The sequence below is a fragment of the Micromys minutus genome (genome assembly GCF_963924665.1).
Source record: "Micromys minutus genome assembly, chromosome: 1".
In the NCBI taxonomy this organism is placed as follows: domain Eukaryota; kingdom Metazoa; phylum Chordata; class Mammalia; order Rodentia; family Muridae; genus Micromys; species Micromys minutus.
In genome coordinates, this window is record NC_137969.1 from 244736351 (window position 1) to 244755134 (window position 18784).

General features: G+C 40.8%; 1 protein-coding gene across 2 annotated transcripts in view; it reads left to right on the forward strand.

Moving 5' to 3' along the window:
• Positions 1 to 18784, forward strand: part of CPSF2 (cleavage and polyadenylation specific factor 2) — a 28128-nt gene that overhangs the window by 841 nt on the left and 8503 nt on the right. Inside the window, exons 2-10 of one of the 2 annotated variants that reach the window (XM_080940637.1) lie at positions 4613 to 4794; positions 5846 to 6005; positions 6082 to 6187; positions 7649 to 7778; positions 9807 to 9922; positions 10470 to 10657; positions 11229 to 11519; positions 17717 to 17817; positions 18163 to 18363. In XM_080940637.1, the coding sequence (XP_080796763.1) occupies positions 4646 to 4794; positions 5846 to 6005; positions 6082 to 6187; positions 7649 to 7778; positions 9807 to 9922; positions 10470 to 10657; positions 11229 to 11519; positions 17717 to 17817; positions 18163 to 18363 (1442 nt within the window). In that variant the 5' untranslated portion in view covers positions 4613 to 4645. The remainder of the gene's footprint in view (positions 1 to 4612; positions 4795 to 5845; positions 6006 to 6081; positions 6188 to 7648; positions 7779 to 9806; positions 9923 to 10469; positions 10658 to 11228; positions 11520 to 17716; positions 17818 to 18162; positions 18364 to 18784) is intronic. The other variant, XM_080940638.1, reaches the window with a different exon arrangement.

Below are 18784 nucleotides of genomic sequence, written 5' to 3' on the forward strand. Positions count from 1 at the left end.
TCTTTGCATATTTCTCATTGGCTGACCTCAACGTGCGTGGTCATTCTTGAGAAAGCAAGTATCTGATGTATATCTGGGATGAAGCAGAGGTAGTCAAAATCAGGTAGAAATCCCTGGGGGAATTTCTGATATGGTGTGTTCACTGCTTCCAGCACATTTATATTGCTGCGAGCACTGTGCCTCCTTTGGGAGATGCAAGGATGGTCGCTTTTGAACGTTAATCCGTTCGCAAACGCTCCCTCTGTCTCCTTTGCGCTGAGACAGCAAGCTTTACCTGGGGACAGTGAAAAGATTGCACCTGAGCTGGATCAAGAAGAATTTGCTGGGCCTGGGAGAACAGTTACTCCTGGATGCTGAAGAGGATTAAAAACTTGAGAAAACTGGGCACTGTTGGGGAGATTTAAAAAACAAACAAAAACTGAACGAGTGGTTGGTGAAGACTGAAGGTGTAAATTGGGCCGGCTTGTGAGTGGTCTTGGAGCTTGGCTTTCATTTAGTTAGCAGGAAGCCCGAGCACACTTGGCAGGGAGCAGGCATGAGGTATTTATTTCTTAGGATGGTCTGGCATCATGTATGGAGGACCAACCTGAGACAAGAAAACTAGGTGAAACCTCAGCCATTCAGGTAAGGCATCCTCCATCGAGGCAGAAGAAAGACCTGGAGAAATAAACATAACCTACGTAGGATTCCACAAGGGAAAACTTGATGGTTGGTGATAACCATTGATCAGTCTGAGACATGTACATAAAAACAGGGTGGTGCCAACTTTGCTCTTAAGCAGTGGCAAAGCATTGATTTTGGAGTCTAGACCTCTGCTATTACAGTAGCCACCAGCCACATGCAGTATTGAGCTCTTGAAGTAAGGTTGGCTTGAACAGGGAAAGTACACACTGACCATAGTGCAAAACAGTGTAAACTGACTCATTAAATGATAACCTGTTGAAACGATGATTTGACACTGTTAAGAACATCAGACCTTACCTCTTTTTCCTTTAAATGAAGCTGTGTAATTTTTTAAATTACATCTGTAGCTCACAGTAGTCTAGACTAATCACAGGAGAAGGGTGAGTAAGGAGGCAAAACTTGAGCTAGACTTTGAGAGACTCATAAACTGATGTCAGGCAGCTTCTAGCTACTCCTCACCTCACTATCATTTCACAATAGCATGTTCTCTCTCTCTCTCTCTCTCTCTCTCTCTCTCTCTCTCTGTGTGTGTGTGTGTGTGTGTGTGTGTGTGTGTGTGTGTGTGTGTGTGTATAGGTACACACCTACCACAGTGTATAAATGAAGGTCAGTGCAAGGGATTGAACTCTGGTCTAAGTTAACCACTGAGCTCTATCTTGCCAGCCCTTCCTTTGGAGGCTTTTGAACAATGGGTAGTGTGTGTAGGGATGTTTTAGATTACTCTAGCAGTAGTGTTTCCATTGAGATTAAGGGGGGGGGGGTGAGACAGGAGCTGCTGGGAACGAAATGGAGAAACCCAAATACATGGTAATGAGGCCTGCTGTTCAGGTCTTGACAGTAAGAAGAGAAAGGGGATAGTATGTGTGCAAGGTGCTCTGAGGGAGAAGCTACCCAGAATTGATAGGAGATGGTCCCAGAGAAATAAAGGGAAGACCTTTGGCCTTGGTTACTTAGCTAATAACCAGTTAATTGATAAGAAATTTAAAAATACATTTGAGAAAAAGAGAATAGAATCAGTGAGGTGGAGAGGTGTTTGAGTGTAATTAAGCAATTTCCCCTTTTTCTGTTCTGTTGGTGTTCAGTCACACACATTCACCTATTTTCCATCAGTACAGAGTTGCCTTCTTCTTATTTAAGAATGAATTTTTAAATGCTTCTGCATTGCCTACAGAACTAGGTCCAGGGTATCCAGGGCCCTTCTGCTGGACCTGTCCTGCTCACTTGGTCATCTGTCTCTATGGGAGCTCTAGCTTTGTAGTTTTCACCTTAGCTGATGTTATTCCAATCTTTTGAATGTCTTCTCTCTTTTGGCCCTGACCATATAAGTCTTCAGTAGGTAATCTTAGTTCCTTTAATAACAGAAGCAATTGAGAACTTTTAAGATTCACTTACTGAATGGTATACATAAGCAGGTTGTAACGAATTTGGCCCATAACTACTTATTAATGTTTTTGTTTTTGTTTTTTTTAGATTTCTTTATGTGTATGAGTTTTTGAATATATATATATATACATATATATATATATATATATACACACACACACGTGCAATATATATGTATTTGGAGTCTAGGGCTTTGGAACCCCTGGAGCTGAGGTTATGAATGATTGTGGACCACTAGGTAAAGGTTGGGAAGTGAACCCAGGTCCTCTATAAGAAAAGCAAGTGCTCCGAGTCCTTTCTCCTGCACCAATGTTTCTTTTTCCTTTTTTTTTTTTTTTTTTTTTTGATGGAACATTTAAGGCCAGGCAAGATTGTGCATGCCTGGAATCCTAGCATTTTAGAGGCTGAGGCTGGAGAATAAAGAATAAATAAATTTGGGCTATATTGTCAACCAGCAGGACTTCATAGTGAAAACTTGTCTAAAAAAGCACTCCTGCTGCTGCTCATGATGCCTTAGAGAAAGACAGAAATTAGAACACTGTAGTTCGAACTAGAAGTATATCGGTATGTTTGTCTAGCTATTTTATTGGGTTCTTACACCTCTACCTCCCCTCCAGTCCTTATTCCTCCCTAATCCCTTTCAATCTTGCCCCCAACATTAGGAGAGGAAGAAGGGTAGAGGGAAAGGGGGATTAGACCTGCTACTACTTCCTGCTCATTAGGGGCATTGGGTTCCTTGGCAGAAGTCTAATCTTTGTGGTCAGGCTCTCTCTAACTTCTCTCTCTGCTCAGGACCACTCGACAAACTGCAACAACAGGAACCAGCAGTAGCCACCACAGGCCCTCTGGGGACTCTCCCGTTTATAGCCTCTGCAGAGTACCCAGAATTCCAAATGTAAACTATCTGCAGCTGGCAAAGATTGTGCCCCAGTTAGTACACTCAGCAAATGATAATCAATGATAAATGAAGCAGCATCTTATCCCACACCCGGGATTAAAACAGAAAAACATTCACATGACATAACTGTTTTTAAAGAAACCGAAATTCTCACTACAGACGTAAATTACATTACATTCACAAGCCTTTAAGAAAAAAAGATTTATAAAGAACTTATAAGTTTGTGTTTTATTATATCTTCAGGTGAAATATCAGTAAGGTAATGAATCTGGTACAGATACAGATTTACCATGAGGACCTAAAAGATACTTTTCATCGGTTAAAGTCTGGGTCTTTCTGTAAAAGTTTGTGTGAATTCATCCCATTATTTGCAAGCACTTTGAATTTGATGTCAGAATTAAAGTGAGAGCTGATGTAGATTTAGTTGGGCATTTTTAGCTCAGTGCTAGCATACTTGCTTAATATGTTTAAGACCCCAAGTTTGTATTCAACAAATTAAAAAAAAAAAAGACATTTTTGGAGAATGTTGCCTAGATTCTCTTCAAAATTGTATTTATGAACATTGTTATAGAGTAGAAAATTTTACCTGGCATCTCAAAAAAGTAAACAACAAAAGACAGTTGGATTAGTTAAATGTAGACCCTGCATGAGCTGCCCAGCCCTGTCACTTTGTTACCAAAAGCTCCATCCCACAAGTTTACTGCAAAACTGTTCCCATTAATCTTCTTGGGAAATTCGCAGTAGGTGTCCCACATCAGGAGGATGCCAAATGCCTACTTTGTGTTTGTTGTCTTTCTTGAGAGTTGCAGACATAAGATACTGTCAAAATTAATTGCAAACATCAAGATGGTTTTCTGTGGCTTACACTGTAACACAAGTGCTAACATTAGGCTTCCAGTTTCTGTGAATGTACACATTTTGCATGTGTGTGTTAAGGACTTTGGGAGAAAGGAAGATGTATGATTTCTAATCATATTCTCCAGAGAGTGTATACATGACCTCTTGTATAGAGAAAAACGCATGGCAGACTTCTATTCCGGCTAACGGGAAAACAGATTGGCCTTGGAGATTACTGAGCAATATGGGTGGTGTAGTCTCTGCTCTAGATAATCTCCACTTTATATGGACTCCTCCATTCCTCATAAATGTCTGTTACTATTAATGTTGTATGGACTGGAGTCCCCAGGTAAGGAGAAGTTAATTAACTTGCCCTGAATCATGCAGGAATGAGTTGACATCTGGATCTGTGATTTCAAAGTCCACTACTATTCACAGACTTTCCCTGGGGGGATTCTGAAGGACTCTGTAAACAGGGTTTTGTACTTTTTTATATATGGCTGGGATGGAATAGATTTTAACATACTTTTAATCAGTCTGGAATTTCTGTGTACTTAAAATTTTGAGGGCTAGAGAGTGGCTCGTTGATTAAGAGCACTGACTGCTCTTCCAGAGGTCCTAAGTTCAATTCCCAGCAACCACATGGTGGCTCACAACCATCTGTAATGGGATCTGATGCCCTTTTCTGGTGGGTCTAATGACAGCAACAGTGTACTTATATATAGTAAATAAATCTTTAAAAATTTTTTGAAATAATCTTCCTGTTATATGGACTGTGCATTTATGTTTAATTATATTTTTATTTGCAAGCACCTTTTAGATACCGGTTACTGGACCAGAAAGATGACATCTATCATCAAATTAACGACCCTCTCTGGGGTCCAAGAAGAGTCTGCTCTTTGCTATCTTCTCCAGGTTGATGAGTTTAGATTTTTGTTGGACTGTGGCTGGGATGAACACTTCTCTGTGGACATTATTGATTCCCTGAGGAAGTAAGTTACAACTCAGACTTCTAAGGTTTTATTAAGTAAGCTTTAAAAACTCCTCAGCTGGGCAGTGGTAGTGTAGGCCTTTAATCCCAGCACTAAGGAAGCAGAGACAGGCAGATCTCTATGAGTTCAAGGCCAGCCTGGTCTACAGAGCAAGTTCCAGGCATCTAGGGCTACACAGAGAAACCATGTCTCGAAAAAAGCAGATCCTCAAGTTTTTTTCTACATTTTCATAACATCATTTGATGTTATATACTGTGGCTATCATTCTTTAGCTTATCATAAATTTTATTTATGACAAACTAAATTGTGGCCATTGTAATTTACAAAGTTTTGATTGGCTGGTAAGTTACATTGTTTTTAAATACAGGAAGACCTTGTTACGTTGCTAGTGGACCAGATATAGTATTCTCTTTAAGTTTTGGAAGGAGCACGGGTCTGTCAAAACCCGAGGAGAGGGACACTTCCCTGAGAAAGCTCTGTCCTCGAATCACACGACCTTGCTTTCTGTCTCCCTCTTTAACATTCCGAGTTGATTCTTTGAATGGTACCCACCTGACACAAATATGTCAGGGAGAAAATCACTCACATTTGCAGCATTATTATTATCGAAAAAGGAGAACTTGAAACCAAAAAGGAAAAATAATGTCTAAGGTGTCTCCTTTATTCCTGTTGTCCCTAAAGGTGTATCCGACCTTAGTTAATGATATATCTACTACTGGCATTTCGTGTTTGTCACTAAACTAGAAAGCTGAATTAACAACTATGTGAGCAGTTGGATGTTGCCCCTTTAACAATTAATAGCATAAGTGATACCCATTTAAAGTCAGCTTACATGTGGTGTCTACATTTCCTCTTTAAGTGTTTTAGAGTGCGCCTGATACCATAGTAGTAATAATTACAGTTCATGGGAGGTCATTGAGTTAGCTTGGGTTTACTCCTCAACCTTAGCCTCACCTTGAGATGATAGGGGTGAATGGGTGAATCATGGTGGTGATTCTGCCCTTCTTCTGCTCAAGGGACTGACAGAGCTGCCCTCTGGTTGTGTTCACAGGCATGTTCACCAGATCGATGCCGTGCTCCTCTCTCACCCCGACCCCCTGCACCTCGGTGCCCTCCCATTCGCTGTGGGGAAGCTGGGTCTGAACTGTGCCATCTACGCGACGATTCCTGTTTATAAAATGGGCCAGATGTTCATGTACGATCTTTACCAGGTAACTGAAGCAATTATGAGAGGCGTTTATGTTCCACTCATGAGCATTTTTAATCCTTGGCTTGCTGTTCTTTTAGTCTCGACACAATACAGAAGATTTTACCCTCTTTACATTGGATGATGTGGATGCAGCCTTTGATAAAATACAGCAGCTGAAGTTCTCTCAGATCGTGAACCTGAAAGGTAATGTAAACCCATGGGCTCATGGACTGGGAGCTTGGTCGTGGGTTTTGTTTTCTGTCTTTGTGTTTTTAGCTTTTTAGTTTCTACAGTCCCAGGAAATTCAACCCAGAGACTCGTTCATGCTGAGCAAGGAATCTTCCCCCGTGGCTGCCCATCTTGGACTAATGGAGTTGATTTGATTTAACCTTCTGAAAAGTACTGAAGGAATTCACAATAAGAATATAGGCATCATGATATGGAAATAAAAATTAGCATTTCCTACCTGAACTTTCCTTTGAATTTCAAAATATTTCAGACTAAATACTAACAAAATGTTAACAGCTTGGGCTCCTCATATCTGGGTGGGAAACGGCACTTAAACTGTACAAAGAGGACAAAGCTGATGTGTCTGGCTCCTCCCCGGAACTTACAGTTAGGTTCAGGAGACCTAATTGATGAGGAGCCCTAATGTAGTAAGTGAAGCAAATAAAATGCTTGGACAGCAGGGTGGACGATGCATCACTTCATAAGGATATGGAATACCAAGTCTGCAACAGGGAAGCCTGTGGTGCATTAAGTACATGGCACAGTAGCTGGTGTGGTGGCTCATTGCTGTAATCCCAGGGCTTAGGAGGGTAAGAGAAGGATCATGAGTTCAAATCCTGTCTAGGATACATAGCAAGTTCAAGCATCCTGGGCTGTATGTAGTAAAACCCTATCAGAAAAAAAAAAAAAAAAAAAATGGGAGCTGGAGAGATGGCTCATCAGTTAAGAGCACTGGCTGCTCTTCCAAAGGACCTGGGTTTAATTCCCAGCACCCACATGGCAGCTCAGAGCTGTCTGTAACTCTGGTCCCTGATAATCTGACATCCTCACACAGACATACATGCAATCAGAACAACAATGCACATGAAATAAAAATAAGTTTAAAAAATAAAAAAGCCAACCAAGAAGCGTGACGGTAGTGTTGGAAGTCTTAGCAGTTTTGCTTGTGTTTCGCTTCTCTGTGGGCACATTCTTTACCACAATGAGGTTTGAACCGTTATTCCACCAGTTTAGGTTGACAGACAGGACCAAGTTGGCAATTATTGTGCAGTGATATCAAAACTTAGCCGCTGGGATGTAGAGCAGTGGTATTTGCCTGGTGTGCATGAGGCTCTGGGCTCCGTCCACAGCACCACAAGTAGAGTTGATGCTAAGTAACAGTGCACTGGCCTTTAAGTCCCAAGGCTAGCCTTGTGTTTATAAGCACAGAATGGACACCTCTGGGGAAGCACATGATGAAATGAAAAGAATGCTTATCCCCATTCAGGGACTAGAGTTGCTGGAGACAGGACAGAAGGCTTTCTTTTCAACTGTAAGCTTTTAACTTCTGAACTTCATGCCACTGTTGAATATATTGCTGTTAACATAACTTAGAAATACTACTGCCCTAGGCTTGTGAAAATAAATCTCAGAGTTGTCATTATCTTGTTGATGTAGGCAAAGGACATGGTTTGTCCATCACACCCCTGCCAGCCGGTCATATGATAGGAGGAACAATATGGAAAATAGTCAAAGATGGAGAAGAAGAAATTGTTTATGCTGTTGACTTCAACCACAAGAGGGAGATGTAGGTATATCTAGACAAGGGCTAAAGGAAATGCGGTTATTGTCTCCTTCACTGAAGGAAAACGCAAAAGCAACTTTTTGATTTTTGTTTTTAATCAAAACTCTACAGCAATTTAAAGCCATCAAGTACTGAGTATTTTCATTGTAGTGCAACAGGTACCTTATAAGACATAAGCACTTTAACTTTTTATATCACAATATCCATTCTGTAAAACATGTTTTGCTGGAGGTGTTCAAAGCGTTGAATTTTTGTATGTTAAATTATGTTTTATATAGTCTTGACTTATTTCGTGATAGGACTTTGTGACTTGTCTTTTTAGGAGCAGTAGAGAATGAGTACCATTTAATTTAATGATACTTAATGACATATTCCCTTTAAAATGGTACATAATAGTTATAATTTTATATTATTAATTTGATATACAGAAGAAGACTATAAATTGTATGTGTCCATGCGTGTATGTGAGTTCCTACAGGCTTGTGTCCATGCGTGAATGTGAGTTCCTACAGGCTTGTGTCCATGCGTGAATGTGAGTTCCTACAGGCTGGTGTCCATGCGTGAATGTGAGTTCCTACAGGCTGGTGTCCATGCATGTATGTGAGTTCCTACAGGCTGGTGTCCATGCGTGTATGTGAGTTCCTACAGGCTGGTGTCCATGCATGTATGTGAGTTCCTACAGGCTGGTGTCCATGCGTGAATGTGAGTTCCTACAGGCTGGTGTCCATGTGTGAATGTGAGTTCCTACAGGCTGGTGTCCATGCGTGAATGTGAGTTCCTACAGGATGGTGTCCATGCATGTATGTGAGTTCCTACAGGCTGGTGTCCATGCATGTATGTGAGTTCCTACAGGCCTCCTTTATTCCATCTATGCATTAAGCTCATGGGTATCATCTCATGCTGGTTAGGAAGCATTAAGGGCTGACAGAATTTAGACTTGCAATTGTGGATGAATGGGAAGGATGGAAAATGGTGAATGAAGTCAAATGAATCTAAAAGGTGACAGTAAATTCTAGGAAGGTTTAGAATTAATTTAGAAATTAACTTAGGAACAGAAGCTGTGTTGTTGTGTCCGATCTCTGACTTGGAAGAAATTGTATGCACAAAGATGAAAGCTCAAGTTACTTTCAAAAGAAGTAATAGATTTTATTACATACAAATTTAAGTTAAGATGGTAAAGCCTTTAAACAAAATGTAGCAATTAGCCAACAACTGACATAGGTGTAAGACTAGGAGTTACTCAAGAAATCAAAAATACACTAATTGCAAGATGTGTAAGTATTAGTCACAAAGAGGACATTGAAATAATATGTACTTATTATATGCTTAGATTATTTTAAAATACTGATAGCTTTGGCAGCCTTTTTGGTTGAACCTTTCCAGAAAAAAATTAAGCCCTTCCAGAATGCCATTTGACAATAATTGCATATTCTAGAGAATCCATTTCGAGGAATATGTCCTAAAGAAATGAAAAATTACAGTCAGATATGGTGGCACACCTCTGTAATTCTTAGTACTTGAGAGCTGGAGACAGGAGGTTGGGATTTCAAAAAAATATCTCTTTCAAAGATAAAATAGTGAAAACGTGCATCCTGTAGATAAAAATAAATGGTCAGATGAATACAGTATGGTACAGATATAACAGAGTTTTTACAGTTGTGAGATGGTTGCACACCCTCTACATGCCTGTAGTCCTGGTGTTTTCGAGGCTGAGGTAGGATCACACTGTCACCTAGGCTGCACATAGCCCAATTCTCTAAGACCAAGCTTCAGGCAGAAAATCTTACAGTTTCTAAAACTTAGATTTAGAAAAGAGTTAATGTCACAGAAAAGTCTAGAATATAGGATGAATATATAGAGATATACATGAGCTATCTATGTTCTAAATGCGTATATGGTACAGAGAAAAACTTATCACCTATCTGGAAGAGGTGGTCCTTGTTAGTGTGAGTTTCTTATATTTGTAATAGGCAAAGCTATTGCTGTTCACTTGGGATGACAGATATTCTTTGTCTTTAAACTTTGTTGTAGCCACTTAAATGGATGTTCCCTGGAAATGCTAAGCAGACCCTCTCTGCTTATCACAGATTCGTTTAATGCTACTTATGTGCAGCCTAGAAGGAAACAGAGAGATGAGCAGCTCCTGAGTACGTATGCCTACCGTTCTGTTGGGATAGCTGTTATGTCGTAAAAGATTGACTAACTCTAATATTTTTCTAATTGCATTCTATACATTTTCTGTGTGTGTATTATATGTGTGGGCACACGCTTGCCACAGAGTGCATGTAGAGGTCAGAGGACATCTTGTGGAGGTCAGTTTTCTCCCTTCCCACTATCTGGGTCTCAGGATCAAACTTGGGTCATCAGGCTTGGCAACAAGCGCCTTAACCCATTAAACTATTTTGCTGGCCCCATAACTCTTGTATTTGAAAGAAATGTTAATGCGACCAGTTCAAGATGCTCTCTAAAGGCTGGCTTCCTCTGCAACTCTGCACACAAAACATGTCATGTGTTTTATTCCTAGGAAGATATATTCAACCCAGTGAAAAGTAATTGTGTTAATCTGAACAAATACCTTTATATGTGTCCTAGTGATCTCTTACTCAGTCTTTATAAAAGACACTGGGAAACTCTGTTGTACTTAATTTTGCTGCAAAGCACATGCTTTATAAGGTTCTTCTGTTCTTGTTGAAGCAAACGTCCTGGAAACTCTTCGGGGTGATGGGAACGTGCTAATAGCCGTGGACACAGCAGGCAGAGTTCTGGAGCTTGCTCAACTTCTTGATCAGATCTGGAGAACTAAAGATGCAGGGTTGGGCGTTTATTCACTGGCTCTCCTGAATAATGTCAGTTACAACGTGGTGGAGTTTTCTAAGTCACAGGTTTGTTCTTGTATACACTGAGTGAAAAGGTTGAGGGTAGTGTCTTAATTGCCTTTCAGTTCTTATTTTTCTGCAGTTAATAATAATAGTAACTGAACATTATCTGCCCACTGTTCTGTGATTTTCACATACATTTTTCTTTTAAACATAAAGTCTGGTTTTGTCTCCATTTTGCAGATTGGGCAAATTGCTCGTTTTCTTACTCTTGATTTTCTGACCTATAAAAATGGGGGTAAAATAAAATATCAATGTTAGAATTCATCATTCTTCCAATGAGTTCTCCCCCTCCAAGTGACAGTCCCTGGGTTATAATATTCATATATAACATCTTCATTCTCTTACAAAGATTTAAGCTGACATCATGAAATTGCAAATTTGGTTTTATTGTTGTAGTTTAAGACTTAAAAACCGGGGGAAGATAATCTAATTGGGGAAGAAGCTTGTTAGCTACTTAACCAAATTGTACAAACTTAATTAACTAGTATGGGAAAGGACTTAAAGTTTGCCTATTGCTAGGTATCTCATGGACATGGCCTTTTCTAACTATCGTCATTTTTCTCCCTTGCATTAGGTAGAATGGATGAGTGATAAGCTAATGAGATGTTTTGAAGACAAAAGAAATAACCCATTTCAGTTTCGCCATCTCTCTCTGTGCCACGGTCTTTCTGACTTGGCTCGAGTTCCAAGCCCCAAAGTCGTACTTGCCAGCCAGCCTGACCTGGAGTGTGGGTTCTCAAGGGACCTGTTTATTCAGTGGTGTCAGGACCCCAAAAACTCAATCATTCTGACTTATAGGACAACTCCTGGGACTCTAGCACGCTTCTTAATTGATAATCCTTCTGAGAAAGTTACAGAAATAGAGGTAAGCACTTACATTTGAACTTTATTCTATTTATTTGGCACTGGGTCCAGTAAATGCCACCTGTGTACACATGCGTGTGAGTGAGGCCACCCACTGAAGCATGCGAAGCACTCTTAGGCCATGTCCCCAAAGAAAAACGAGTTGTCCTTCCCTCAGCAGCTGTCAGCTGCCTATAGCTCCTCGGCTAAAGGTAGGGATCCTCTCCTATCCGGGCTGGAATTCTGCCTTGCTCGGTCTCGGGCACGTAACCACAACTGTCAGAAGTCACCATTTTCAAAACTTTCTCCTTGTCTTCCAGCTCTTAAGTGTTTTCTGCCCTCTCTTCTGTGTTTCCTGAGACCGGAGGTGGGCGGCAGTTGGTATAGAGCTCTAGGGCTCAGGGTCTTCATTAATTGCTGCTCTATCACAAAAAGCTTTCCCCACCAAGGTTGAGAGCAGCACTCATCTATGGGTGTGAACATAAATGTTTGGAAGGCGGTTTGGCAATTTAAGCAGAGCCAGCAGTGGGTTCCTCGCTAGGGCCAATGACCTGGCTGGTCAGGCACTTTTGACTAGGTTTAACATTGCCAGGCAGGAATTCCCTTCTGTAGAGCAGGCCTCAAAGCCAGTTGGTTACACACATAGCAGTCATGCCCCTGTTGCACCGGTGGTGACATTGAAGTCGGTATTCTCTCCTGCTTTTGTACCTTGGTGCTCGCTCTGTATTTATTGTAGCTTTCAATATCTTCTTTCCTTTGCAGTACATGCTGTCAGCCAGGATGATTCCAACCCCTTTTTGTTTCAGACACTTACTAATCTTATTTCCCATGCTAAGACTGAGGACCTTACCCACGCTAGGCAGTTTTCTGTCACACCCCCAGCTCCACTGCTGACTTTTGACCTTGATTCTTCAGGTCAGAGGACAACTTTCTGGGGTCATTTTTTTCCTTCCGCCACATGGGTCCTAAGGATTAAAATTAGGTCATCAGGCTTGGCAGCAAGCACCTTTACCCACTTCAGCTATTTTAATAAAAAAAGCATGTGCATATGTGCATGTGTGCTCACACACATACATCTTAAGTTTTAGTTTGCATATATACATATGACCTCTGCAGTCAAAACTTGGTCTTCTCTCTCATTGTTTATTTACTTATTTACTTATTTGTTTGTTTCTTTGTTTATGAGAGACTCTTACCTCTGGCTGGATTGGAACTCAGAGCTCTCTCTACCTCTATCTCCCGAGTGCTGAGATTAAAGGTGTGTGCCTTCACACCCTTCCTGAGCATATTTCTCCATTTCTTGAAGAACACCTTATTTCCTAATGGTCTTTTGTCAACTCTGCCTTGTCTGCTTCCCAGTCTACAGGGTCGGTAGTTGTCAGTCTCATTAAGGACATTCAGTTCATTAAGCTTACCCTTGCCTATGCATTGTCCTGTTAGCATAAAGACGGTGCCCCGTGATTAAAACACTGCAGGCATTGCTAGCAAGCCTCCCTTTCTTCTTGACTAACCACACCTTTGTGTGTGTCTGCATTGATTCAGCTTTCTGTCATCTGAGTTAAACACGAACAGTCAACGGATTTCACTTCATGTTGAGACCTCATCTTGAAGGGCACCGACAGTGGCATTTGGTAGCAGGTTCATTTTTTTTCATACCCGGATAAGCCAAATATGCCTTCTTTCTCCTCCAAAATCCTACACTTAGCCTCCAGCCTTGTGGCTAATACAAGAGCTTGTCTGAAAATTAACAGAGAAGTTAGAAGGGCCAGTCAGGAATTCCTGTCTTACGACTAAATATAACTACCAGCCTCTGCACCTTCATCTGCAAGGCAGCTAACAGAATGACCAAAACGTGAAAAGATTTTGCTTAATAACCAAGCCATCAAATCTGTGACTTTTCCACACCAGTATTATTGACTCAGAAGCTTGTAGCCATCAATTCGTGTGGGTTGGCCTGTAACTGCAGGGCTCTGCATAGTTTTAGGAGGTGTCCTAAACATAGATTTGTATTGGGTCCTCATAGCAACATTTATTTGAAGGAATATTTGCTTTGTAAGAAGCTGCGAGATGTTGTCTTATAAGTCATTTAAGGAAAGCATATCATCAGCAACCAAAGTCCAATAAACACGCGCTGTAACTGCAGCATTGCTGATCAAGGGCCCTCAGCAAGCATATCAGAATAAAATGGTGCCTGGGGTTATTCAATAGCTTGGAAATACCAAGGTAAAAGCCGAGAAGTACTTGAAATAGCTTTCTGAGAGATGAAATGCTGGATTTGAACATTTTAATTACTAGAAACTCAATTAGAGTTGATATGCCATTAAGGAATTAAAAGGACATTAAAGGTTTGGGAAAACAAAAAAAGGAAAATGACATTTCAGAGCGTCTTCATGATATCAGAAATAGTGGAAACATACAGTGAGAGGCTTTAGTGTAAAAGACTGCATGGTGTGCTCTACTTCTGTCCCTGCTCACGCCCCTACCTTCTCTCCCACTGCTGTGTTCTGCCCTCTACGTTTTCACACCCAGAGCAAGCAGTGTGTACCCTTGCTTGCCCCAGTCTGCCAGTCTTCATAGGAAAGCAGCACTTCCACAGACTCATACAAGATCACGCTCAGGTTCCAGAAGGGTGTACACTGCGCAGTAGCTTTGGTAACTTACTTCTCACACACAGCATTCCTGTGAGGCCGGCCCCCAGGTTGTCACCATCACCATTCCCGTCCTCACCCTCCTGCTCCCTTGCTCTCCTGTGACTTCCTGTAGCACTTATGTTTCTTTTTTCTTTTTGATAATTGACGTCTTGCAGGGTGACGCAGTCTCTTCTTATGGCCTGTGTCCCTGATAGTGAACATTTTCTCACAAACCTGTCGGCCCTTTGTCTTCTTTGAGAAACATGTTTAAATCTGTTGCCCATTTCTAGACCATGTCCCGTGGGTTGTTACTGTTTGAGTTTTCCAAGTTCCTTGCCTCTTATCAGATGTTCTCTTACTCTGGAGGCTTCGCCTGGACTCTGCTCTCATGACTGCTTCCTGTGCTGTAGAGGTGTTGTGTTGTTTCCTTGTGCTCTTGGAGGAAGCCCAAATCACTGGTCACAGAGTCTGGGTTTGTATTGGTTGGTTTGTTTGTTTTGTTTTGATGAACAGGGTCTCATTGTATATACTAGCTGTCTTTGTATACCAGGCTAGCCTTGAACTCAGAGATCCATCTGCCTCCCCTTCCTGAGTGCTGGGATGTACGGGTGTGTGCCACCATACCCAGCAAGCACATTCCACACACGCTGTTCATTGCACTACTATCCCTGGCGGTTCTGCTGTAGGAGAATCTCATGATCTACCTTGGCGGCTCCTTGTCCTCTCAGTCTGTTTAAAGGGCCTCAATACAACTCTCTAGTTAGTTAATAATAATAACCCTGTATTATTTGTGTGAGTTTTTATTACTACGTATTCTTTATTGTTGCTTTTTGCCACCAAATTGAATAAAGTTCCAGAAAAGTGAAACTTGTTTCATTTTCTGAGTGGTCAGAATAATGCCTAATGTGCTGGTGGCCATCACAGTGACAAAAGGCTGAGTTCATTACAGGCCACTTCTCTGACATACCAGTGTTTGCCATGGAATCTGTTTTTCAATAAACACACATACAGTGTCCAAGAAGCCTAAGCTTAATCATTCAGAAAGAGGAAAATCCGTGAACAATTAACAGACTGGAGGTTTGGGGGTTTTTTGTTTGTTTGTTTGGGTTTTTTGTTTTGTTTTGTTTTTTGAGATGGCGTCTTGTTACATAGTTTCATTCTCACCAGAAACTCCAAATTCTCCCTCCTGAGGCTCCTGAGTTCTAAGATTACAGGCTTGAACCAACCATGAGGCCGAGATAAACTTTTTTCTTTTTTCAAACAAGAGGTGCAAGTTAAATCAAGGAATTAAATACTTAATTAAAATTTGTGTGCAAGGTATTTATGTAAGCTGCTAATGTTTTATAATTTTAAAACATGTTTCAAGTAAGCTACTAGCCAAATGTGAGATGTCATATTTATGGGCGTTTGTCCCTTGTTTTGAGATTAATTTTTTTTTAAAGATTTATTTATTATATTTATATTAGTACACTGTAGCTGTCTTCAAACACACCAGAAGAGGGCATCAGATTCCATTACAGATGGTTGTGAGTATTTATTATATTTATATGAGTACACTGTAGCTGTCTTCAGACACACCAGAAAAGGGCATCAGATCCCATTACAGATGGTTGTGAGCCACCATGCGGTTGCTGGGATTTGAACTCAGGACCTCTGGAAGAGCAGTCAGTGCCCTTAACCACGGAGCCATCTCTCCAGCCCCTGGGATTAATTTTTAATTTTTATTTTGAAATAGTTTCAAATTTAACCAAAAGTTGCAAAAAAAAAAAAAAAAAAAAAATAGTGTGAATACTTGAGCTCACAATTGTCAAGGTTTTAGCTGGATTTGCTGTGTCACATCTCGTATCTACAACATCACACACACATTTTGTTTCTGAACCTTTGAAAGAAATCGCAGCTATCCCGGCCTCGCCTTGGATAGTACCACAGTGTTTTATGTGGAAGCCAGAGCCACAGAAAACAAGAGGTAAGCTCTGACCCTGCCAACTCTAGGCAGCAGAACAGTGTCCTTTTCAATTACACATTCCAGTTTTGCCCATGATACCACCCAGGAGTACATGTTGCATTGAGTCCTTGTGACTTCACATTTAAAGATTATTAATAATTTTTAGGTGAGTGTGCAAAGTGGCGAGTTTCATCCCAACGTTTTTGTGTACACAGGAGCCATTGCACTTTGTCCTCTCCCCTGCCCTCCTTGACTTCCTTCCTTCCCCCCAAATAGTTCCTCTTTCTGCTCTTAACAAGTTCATTCCATTGCTGTCTCTGCTCCCTTCATAGCTCTTCCTCCTCTCCCATGATCAGCTTTTCAGTTTCATGATCTCGCAACGTGTGTGTGTGTGTGTGTGTGTGTGTGTGTGTGTGTACACAAATTAAAAATCTAGGCTCTGTTTACATTAAATGTTTTGTCTTTGCTTTATATATGTGGGTGCTTTGTCTGCTTGTATGTCTGTACCATGTGCATGTCTAGTGCCCATGGAGGTCTGAAGATGGTGTTGAATGTCCTAGAGTTGCACTTACTTATAGTAAGCTGCTATGTGTGTCCAAAAATTGAACCCAGATCATCTGGAAGGACTGTCAGTCCTCAACCTCTGAGCCATATCTCTAGCCCCTCCATTTCTTTGATTATGTTTTTAAGTCATTATGTATTTGTGACGTGGTGCACTCATGGAAGTCCAAGGACAACTTTGTCATGGGGCCTTTGTGGCAAGTGCTTTTCTGAACTGAGCCATCTCACCAGACTCAAGAATTCTATAGTTTTTAAGGTACTCTGATGATAAGAGAATAAAAACCACTAGTTTGATTGTTACGTATTGACGAATTTGCTCACTTCTTTTATTATTTTAAATGTTACTACTATATACTTTTTAAAAATATCTCTTTCAGTAGAATGCATTCTAGAAATAGGAAGATCTGTGTTAAAAGACAAACACAGTTTAATATTTAGTTGTTGGCAAATTGTCTTCTGACAGTTTGCTAATAATGTCCACTGGAAACATTGTGAGGTACCCTTTCCCCAGGTGGCAATAGCATTGCCCGTCTTGCAGATCGAACAAACTACTAACGGATGTGTTGCCTTGTCAGCAACCACTGGTAAACTAAGTCGTCTGTCTGTGGCTAGAAGCCATCTGTGTTCCTTACTATTTAAATGTGCTCTATATAGTTTGTCCTTTTGATGTGGCACTTTTTCCTTGATTTGGGGAGTTCTTAGGAGCACGTGGCTTCTCACAGGCATAATACAACTTGTATTTTCATCTTATACTTCTGTTAGATTTAAAAGACTTTTATTTTCTCTATATATTTTCTATGTATTCTCTATTAATTTTTTTCCTTATAGGTTTGGGGCTTTCTGTGACTTTTTTTACTTCAGATTATAAAAATACCTCTCTTCCCCAATTGACTAGTATAACCTAACAAGTTTGATGTCCATCCATCTGCTCTCCCAGATCACTTTTAGTACCAATCGAAATAAGATCCATAATTTGTATCATGGAAACCTGATTAATTTCAGGTAAGAAATCACTTTGTGACACATCTCACACCCCCTGCCCAACTCTCCTAACGCCGCCTTTTTCATTGTTTATTTCATTAGCTGAGGAAACGTGTAAAGCTCGAAGGGAAAGAACTTGAGGAATATGTGGAAAAAGAAAAACTAAAGAAAGAAGCTGCTAAGAAACTGGAGCAGTCAAAAGAGTGAGTTGCTCTTACCAAGAGTAACTTCTGAGTTACTCATAGGGTTAAGTCTGTGCACATAATGTAAAAAGAGTACATTTGTAAGATTTAACACTTAATGGAAATAATTTTAAATTTCCTTAGGATTTTATGACTTTTATTAAACTTTTTTAAAAAATCCTTTCAGTGCTAATAATACCAACTAATTAAGCAAATTAATGTTGCATGTTTACAAAATATTGATCCACTTACACTGCCATATTATGGTTGGGTTAACATTAGAGAGTAATCCATTTATGTTTAATAAATATTAAGTCAAAGTGTCTCAGGGACATGATGACCTGCTGTGTTGCCAAACCCTCGTAGGGCAGACATCGACTCCAGTGACGAGAGTGACGTGGAGGAAGATGTGGACCAACCGACGGCTCACAAGACGAAGCATGACCTGATGATGAAGGGGGAAGGCAGCCGCAAAGGGAGCTTCTTCAAACAGGCCAAAAAGTCCTACCCCATGTTTCCTGCCCCAGAAGAAAGAATTAAATGGGACGAGTATGGAGAGATCATCAAGTATGTGAGCAAAACGATCTTGGCTCCATGACTTTGATCTCTGAGGTCACCACGAGCTTTGCTGCTAAGTGCCTGGCTTGAGGAATACAGAAGGCTTTTGATTTGCAGCTCAGCAATAGAAAGGTTGAGGGGCACCCTGAGCATTCGTAGTGAAGGGAAAGTGTAGTTTCATTACCTAGTTACATGAAAGGTTTTGAGAAAGGTGATTTAGACACCACCACCAACCACCACCACCACCACCACCACCACTACCCCCACCCCACCCCACACCCTCCCCACCCCACCCCACCCCCTTTAAGAGGAAGGGACATGTGGTAGAGAAAGAGAAAAGGGACTTCTGTTTGTGATTGTATTTATTTGGGGAACAGCTCATGATGCTTTGGCCACAAGGGAATAAATATGAGATAAAGGTGGGCCCATG